The sequence below is a fragment of the Caloenas nicobarica genome, chromosome 6, assembly GCF_036013445.1.
Source record: "Caloenas nicobarica isolate bCalNic1 chromosome 6, bCalNic1.hap1, whole genome shotgun sequence".
Taxonomy (NCBI): Eukaryota; Metazoa; Chordata; class Aves; order Columbiformes; family Columbidae; genus Caloenas; species Caloenas nicobarica.
In genome coordinates this window covers 18,017,085-18,025,269 of record NC_088250.1, presented here as the reverse complement: position 1 = coordinate 18,025,269, position 8,185 = coordinate 18,017,085, and the positions used below count along the sequence as shown (strand labels likewise).

Sequence of the window (8,185 nt, the reverse complement as noted above, 5' to 3'; positions counted from 1 at the left end):
ATAAAAAAATATAATTTCACATTCACAAGGTCTCTCACCAGAGACTGCTATGTTCTGAGAATGGTATTTGGATTAAAGGGGCAGGCCAGGCTGTGTTACCAAGTGCGTGCTTGCTACCAAACAGGTCTATGGGGCAACAGCTGCTGCTCGGATGGCACAGGCGTGGGGACTCTGGCGGGTGCAGAAGCCAAGAGGCGGCACTGGGCAGTGTCTCTGACTCATAACCAAGGGTAGACCTGAACTGAAATGCCATCCTAATATATCCTTCTTGGAATATATTCCTGGTCCTTATATTAGGTATACAGTTTGCCAGAATACTTGTGCGATATTACTGAGTTAGGAAAAGGCAATGTTAACTTTTGTAGGACTGATTTTTTATTTTAAAGACATTTTTTGTATTTAAATATACTATCAACATAGGCTGTAACATATTAAAAATACCTTGGAAAAAGCAGAAAAAACATTTCATGCACAGGTACAAATTGGAGAACTAAACCAATTCTGTTTCTTCAATTTCTGTGCTAGAAGAGATGAACAATAAATTATGCGGGCATTATCTTCAACTGTCAATGAATGAAAAGAACCTTGGTCAAAATTTCAGAAGGATAAAGTATTTTATAGGTGAAAACTCTATGGTATTTCTGTAATAAAGTCTTTGGTCGACACATCTTAAGGTGTATTTAACATGACAGATTACTGAAAATGCCCCTAGTTATTTGGTACATGTTAATTTTATGCAAATGTTCTCTTTTTCACTGAATGCTGCTAAAATACAGGACAAAATCTTTAAAGCTAAGCAATCAAGAAAAACCCATACCACTAATGGACTACCAGGGTGAGCATGGCCTCACAAGCCCAAGAAAAGAACAAACACAAAGTTCTTGTTTCTCCTGTGCGGGAACACCATTTACGCAGTCCACCCATTGATTTTATACAGCAGTGCCCTCAGAAGCCTGGCTTCATAGGTAACTGTATTTTTCCCACTGTGTATTCTCTTCTCTTCAAGGGGTTGCTCAATGACAGCTGGGATGTTTCTTCCATACAGCTCACACTGCTTCAGAAACTGAACGCACTCTTGAATAACGCTGTCTCGCAGCATGATCATGTGTTTGGACATGTTCTCCAGCAAGGACAGGAAACACCGTTTGGCATAATACCACGTATCAGTGCTCAGCTTTTTGTTATATGGCTCCAGGCTTTTAATGACTCTTGAAATACCAAAGTCATAGTTTCCCTTCACACAGTAGAGGGTACCAATGACTAGATTGACAATGCAAAGATGGTAGGTATTTTTATCAGGATTATCATAGGACAGCTGCTCTTCTCCCTTCTCGATCTTCCTCATCAGTTCCTCTGCGTCTTCATTCTGGCTTGTCAGGATATAAGAAACGCAGAGGTTGGCTAACACAATGGCACTAACATCGAGAATGTTGTCATAGTGCTTTTTAACTATTGGCTCATAGAAGCTAATAGCCTCTTTGTGCTTGTGGTCTTGCATGAAGAGCACATGAGCCACGTTGAGCTTCCACACCTCATGTTCATTACAGAATTCCACTGATTTGCGGAAAATCTTTTCTACCATTGTGTAGTTCTTCATGTCCCAGTAGATCTTTGCCTGGGCCATCAAGACAGGTATATATTTATCCAGGGTCTCGTCATACTCATGAATTGCCTTTTGTACAGCTTCATCATCCCAGTTCTGCCTAGCTTCCTGTACCTGCTTCGTGAGTTTTCTCAGCTGCTCAGTCAGCATCCCTGCTGAATCATCTAGCTTGTGGAAAGCCTCTTCAGGGGCAGTTTGACAAGTGATAATGGCATCCAAGAAGTTGTACAAGTAAGGTGTGAGTAGTTTGTAGGTCAGATGGGCATTCTCTGCCAGCACATCAGCTGCCAGGTCGTAGTACTGATGCTTGCAATAGAGGAGTAGCAAGTTTCCAAAAGTTTCTGGTGGACAGGGGTTCTGCAGCAGAAGAAACTGCAGCTTCTCAAACCCTTCAGTGGGCTGGCTGTCCATGTTCATTAGTGCTTGGTTGTGCAGCGTGACTGGATCCAGCTCCTCTTCAGCCCTTGGTGGCATGTCTGTGAGAGCCTCCTGGGCTGCTTTCAGGTTGCGCAGCTGGTACTCAATGGCAGCTTTGAGGTTGAAGGTCTCCACCAGGGCCGTGCGGTGCAGGAGCAGGGTGTTGCCCACGCTGCGGACATCGATGCCCTCAGTGGTCATGCCCACGCTGAGCTCCGGGTGCTGGTGGATGCCGCGCTCTATGATATCAGAGATGTGTTTGAGGGCGGGGGCGTACTGCTTGGCTGCATAGCAGCACAGCGCCATGTTGTAGGACAGCTCAGGGCAATAACCCAACACCTGCATGGCGCCAGCGAACTTGACGCTGGCCTCTTCGTGCCGCCCCTGCTGGTAGAGCAGGCAGCCCAGGTTGATCTCGGCATCAGCCCGCTCTGTGGGGTCCTCGCTCGCTCCGGGGCCGCCATCCGCAGCGGCAGCCAGCGCCTCCTCCACCAGGCTCTTGGCCGCCGGGAGGTCGCCCTGGGCATAGTGGATGGCGGCCTGGAGGCGCAGGGCCCGGCCCTGGTAGGCGGGGAGGTCCAGCAGCGGGCTCACTGCCCGCAGGGCCTCGGCGTAGAGTCCGGCCCTGTAGAGGGCCTGCGTCTGGTAGAGCCGGTAGGCATCCAGCTCGGGGTGCAGCGCCGCCAGCTGCTCGTAGCACTCGGCCGCCGCCGCAAAGTCCTGCAGCTGGTAGTGGCAGTAGCCCAGCAGGGAGAGGCCGCCCCGGGAGCGGCAGCTCTTCTGCAGCTCGCGGCTCAGCAGCGACACCGCCTCCGCGTAGCGCCCGCCGCCGATCAGCCCGTACACCACGGCCGTGTACTGCCCGTCGGGCACCGGCACGGGCCTCATCGCCGCTGCCACGGCCCCGCCGCACGGGAAGCGGAAGCCGGGACCCCGCTGCCATGGCAACGCCTGCCGCGGAGCGGAAGTACTTCCCACGCGGGCGGGTGAGGGCGCAGCGGGGCCGCTGCCCCGGAAGCGGCTGGTGGGGCCGCCCGGGGACGGGTCCGGTCGGGTCGGCTTAAGCAGGAGCCGCGCCCAGGCCTGAGCGTGTGCGGTGTGACAGTGACTTAGGCAGCTGCGGAGAATAACGAGTGAAATCCAAATTAGCTCACTGATTTTTTTTTTTTTTTCCCCAACTCCTTTAATTTGTACCTAAAACTTGCATAATAGATTTCATAGTTCTGTCGAGCAGCGAGTGGTAGTGTAAAAGCAGGCCCTATGCTAAACGCGCAGTCCTGGAATGCAGGCCAGTATTTTATTGGTGACTTTGGCTTTTTGGACATGAAACATACGCTCTGCAGGTCCAAACTGTGTTACAGCTGGTGGGAGGGAGGTCGATTGTACCTTAGCACAATCTGCCAGCTTTTCTACAGCTTTAAAAACGTAGTAGTGACACCCCACTTTTCCATAACTAGTTCAACAACGTAATTTTTCTTTGGAGGGATTTTTTTTCTCTGTGCAGTATGTTTACTGAACAGTGGCATGCCCAGTGTCACAGACAGTATAATCTGTATAATTGCTGTACATGTAAACAGCTCTGCTAAAGTCACCGGCCAGACTTGCTTTCTGGTCATTCCAGGCTAAGGCCATGTGTACCCAGTGAAGCTGCGCTTGCTCCCAGGAGCGAGTGCTGCAAGGTTTATGTGTCAAAAATCGTGTGTGGGCTGCTCAGTCACACATTTTCATGCTCTTGTGTTTGTGTGGTTCAGTAATCAGTAGATACAGCTCTGATTCATCCCAACGGGGTATTTTCAAAGAAAAAAAATACTAAAAAAACCACAGGAAGCCATTAAAATTATTTATTATTTTTTTAGAGAGACAAAACCAAGTTGTTCATTTCAAAAACATGCTTTAAAAATCTGAGTCAGCATTGTTTGATCTATTAAAGCAAAACAATGAGGGTAATGGTCTTAAAATGCAAAAAGGAAAAGGATGCAGAAGTCTTAAGTTACACATTTTGAAAGTCTGTAGGATTCACTCGCATTGGAACATCCACAGAGTATTTCTGTTGTTGTTCTGTCAGTTGTTTCCCATAGGCAAAGGTTCGAAGCCTAAAATGGTATTTTCCTTACAACTATAAGATGTGGCCAGCGTGCTTATGAATTGGTAATTAAATACAAAGTAGTCCTGGAAAGTAAAGCTAACAAGCAATATACAGTATGTATTCCAATACGGGAACATTCAAGTGATGGGAATCTCTGGAGTCTCTCATCTCAGCTGATTTATACCTCCCACTTCATTGTTACATTAGAAACCATTCACATGATTTTACTCTCAAAAAATTTCTGCTTCTTTGACAAAGCCAATAAAAAACCTTCTTGCTCTATGTTTTGTTTCCCAGAACACTCTCAGCATTGGAAATTTCTGTTAATATGTTTTACATAACCTTGAAGTAAATCTGTTCTAAAATTTCACACAATGCATGAATGATATATCAGCATCTAAGATATATATCAGTAACTAAAATGGTTTTAATTCTATGAAGGGAAAATAAATATTTGGCCTGTAGACCGAAACACTCCTATTTTTTCACTAGGATTAATTTGTCTAAATATTACAAATGACGTTAGGCACTGCTGGTTGCAGTTTTCAAAAATAGTTTGTGAATACTAGTATTGGCTTTGTTGGTAACTACAGGCACATTACGAGATTGCAGTGCACTCTAAGAAGGAGGAATTAGCAAGGTCACCAGTTCAGAAAAATGCAGCTGCTGTACCAAGGACACCACCTAAGGAATACCTGAGCTAAATGAAACATGCTTCTCTATGGCTATTTTCTGTGGGGCACAAAACACACTCATGACCTTGTCAGCAAGATCCCTGGCGCGGCAGGTGGCAGGGGCTGGCTGTCACAGGGCTGCAGGGGGAGGTCAGGCTCTAATTGCCGCAGGTAGCAATTCAGTTTAAAATTCTGTGAGCTGCTGCTGCCTAACCTTGTGATTCTGCTTGGAACAGGAGCTATAGAGTGTTCTGACAGAGGCAGATGCGTGCATCTCCATCATGTTCTGTTGAAGCTGTTCTGTTTTGCCTGTAGGCCCCAGGCTGGGAGAAAGGCAAAATGATGGGACACTTTTAGGGGAAACTGTCTGATTCGACTATTGAACTGTGGCCAAAGACACCTCTTGGACTTCAGGAGGTGGGAAACCCGTCTTCTGTCTGAGCCACAGGAGGGCCTCTTCCCCAGGTGCTCCTCGCCTTGAACAGCGTTTGGGTTTCTGGTGCGGTCACAGTATTGCGTTGCAGGGGAGGGCTTTAATCTGGGACAATACACATACAAGACCCTCCTGAGGTCTTGCACCAAAGCCTGTCACCTCTGTGCTTCTCCCAGGTGTCACACAGAAATTGGGGCTCTACTCATGTGTAAAGGGCTTGGGGCAGGAGACAAGCCCACCCTTGTGACTCCCCACAGGCTGGTGGAGAAGGTGCACCCACAGTTCAAAAGCCTGCTCCAAATCAAGCAGGATTACCCTGTGCAATGCTAGGGCATTTCTGGTTTGATTTGGGGTTTTTTTGGTGGTGAGGCAAGGTTGATTTTGGTAAGCAGACTCACAGGTGGGAATCCTGAGTGGAATTACTGTGTGGCCTGGACTACCTTTGAGGATGGGGATGAAGACTCAGGTCTTCTCCCAAGCATCTTCTGCTGATCAAGTGAGGGTCGCTGGCTGGCTCCTGTGAGACCTCATGCCCTGTGATTCATGAGACAAGAAATCTGACCCAATTCAGGCTGTGGTTAGTGCTAGTCAGTAGGACACCTGGAGGGGTTTGGCAAAACTGACTGAAGTACTGGGAAAATGTTTCCCTATCAGAAATAATAAAAAGCTGAAAGAATTTCTGTCTGTCAAGCTTGTAAGCACTAGCTAGAAAGTGTTTTCCACCATCTTAAGATATGAGAAATTTAGACTATGTTTCTTTACTGTGCTGCTTGTTTCCACAAAGAATCTTCTTTCTCTCAAAAATGCAAGTCTCCCACTGATTCCTAAGCTAAGTGTTAAAAAAGTCTAAGATTTTTGTTTGTTTGTTTTTTAAGATTGAGCTCTATCACTTTGAGAGACCAAATGCTGTTCTGAGATGCACCACTGTGCCCCCTGTTTTCAGCAGGGTTGCTTCATTTGGCCTGAGAACGTTTTGATAAAGATCTAGCCATGCTCTCTCATTTTCTTCCTTGTGATGAAGGAACAGAACCATAACATTAGTCAGCAGTTTCTGAATTTTGACCGACAATAGCAAAGATACCGAAAGACAGGAGAAATAGATGGAGGCAATTACAGTCAGTCACTTGATTGATGGTTGACATTGTTGGAGCTTCAGCTGTGTGTCAGGGTGCAGTGGTGCTGCCTCCTTGTCCCTGCGATGGGTGTTGCTGTGGGCAACAGTGCTCTGAGGCCAGTCCAAAGGTGAGGAAATGGGGGGAGACCCCCACCTTGGGGGGAGCTGTCAGGTATCTGCTGTAAATTACATTGTATTTAGCAATATGCAATATCAAAATTCAGGAAAACTGTGTGTACCTGCCAGCAGCGCTATGTCAGTTCCTGGTGTCTGTTTCTCCCATAAAGTAGGTGATGTAAGCTTCGTGTGGCTCGCTGCTTACTATACTGCAGCTGTCTTTATTCAGGGAAAAGAAGAAGTGGTAAAATAATAGCAGAAACATTTCCATTTGGTGCATGCGTTCACTGCTGTGCAGTCTGCATCTCTGCTCCTTCCCTGCTTCTTTCTGCTAGAGATAGTGATGGGGTTCAGTTGCACTAACAGACTGGTTTGCATTGGTACCGAATTTTCCAGCTATTCTCCTGTACACATGATTAGTAGCAAAGAGGTGTGGTTTTGTTTGGTTTTTTGGTTTTTTTTAAGGAGTGATCAGCAGATTTGTTGTTTCTGTTTGATTGTCAGACAGATGTGGTCAGCTTTTTAGAGGCGCTAACAACTCACTTTCCTTAGAAAGAAGGAAAGCTGTTTTTAGCATCTGGTCAGCTGGGCCAGGTTCTGATTTCCATCAAGTCGGTGCCAGGTCAAGGTAATTCCACTGAAGTAAATGGAGTTTGGTACAGGTGTAAAATTAAGCTGAATTCAGCTTTAATTTCTGTGGGCAGACAACCCTATATTTAGAAACCCATTTTTCATGGAGTACAAAGGCTTTTTTTCCCTATGAATGGGAACTCGTGTGAGCCCTGCAACATGACTCCTTCTGTGTCTGGTCATGCAGCAGAGAGCACCCTCAAATCACGGATCACAGCTGTGCTACACCAGTGATCTTTGCACCAATGCAGAGAGACCAACCTTCAGGTAATACTAGTGTCATCACACAGATCTAGACACATTTGGTTTTGTGACTTATCATGTTTGATTAGATTTTTATGAACACCTCTACCACAGACGTGTACGTGTAAGCCTTGGCTAGTGCTGTGCTAGCTCTAATAACAGCATCTCAAATTGTACTGAAAGAACTGCAAGAGAAGTAAGAGGTAGTCAGTCCAGTATGATGATAGTCTTCCTCTCTACCATTTCAAAATATTAATTTCAACTGGAAATTATACTGAAAAGGCTTATCCATGCTCCATCTTTAATGTGATATAAACCTGAAGCACAGGGCAACAGATTTACTTTTTTTAAAAAAATTTGTATTCTATTTTCATTAAAGCCCATTAATCTTTTCCTTAGGGGACACTGTAATTGAAAAAAAATCAATGTGTTAAAGGAGCATTTCTTAAAAAGAAAAAAACCTTTAAAATTACCATGCAATATTTTGCCTTTATGCAAACTTCCCCTTGCTGAGAAATTTACTGCATTGTTAATATAAATTTCTCAGGGAAGCAGGGACAGGTTAGTGTTTTTAAAGATAATAAAGTTTGTTTTTAAATGTAGCAAAGGTAGGCAATTCTAAAGGCCCTGATCAATCACTAAGAAGCTTTGTTGTAAAAAAATACTTCTTTAGAATACAAAGCAGGCTTTTCAGAACATTCAGGCATAAAAGAGGAGGGAAGAATGAGGAACATCACAAAAGCAGGCATAATTGATTCATAACACTACTGAAGAGTTGCAAAACAACAATGTAATTACATACTATTCTGTTTTCCTGCAGCTCCTTGCATATGAATTGACCAGCTTGCATCCCAGTTCTGCTCTGTAT

At 45.4% G+C, this 8,185-nt stretch overlaps 1 protein-coding gene across 1 annotated transcript; it reads right to left on the bottom strand.

Moving 5' to 3' along the window:
* Positions 1-423: 423 nt before the first annotated feature.
* IFT70B (intraflagellar transport 70B) lies at positions 424-2,953 on the bottom strand. The gene has a single exon (XM_065637917.1). The coding sequence runs from the start codon at positions 2,906-2,908 to the stop codon at positions 908-910; it is 2,001 nt and encodes a 666-aa protein (XP_065493989.1). The 5' UTR covers positions 2,909-2,953; the 3' UTR covers positions 424-907.
* Positions 2,954-8,185: the final 5,232 nt, after the last annotated feature.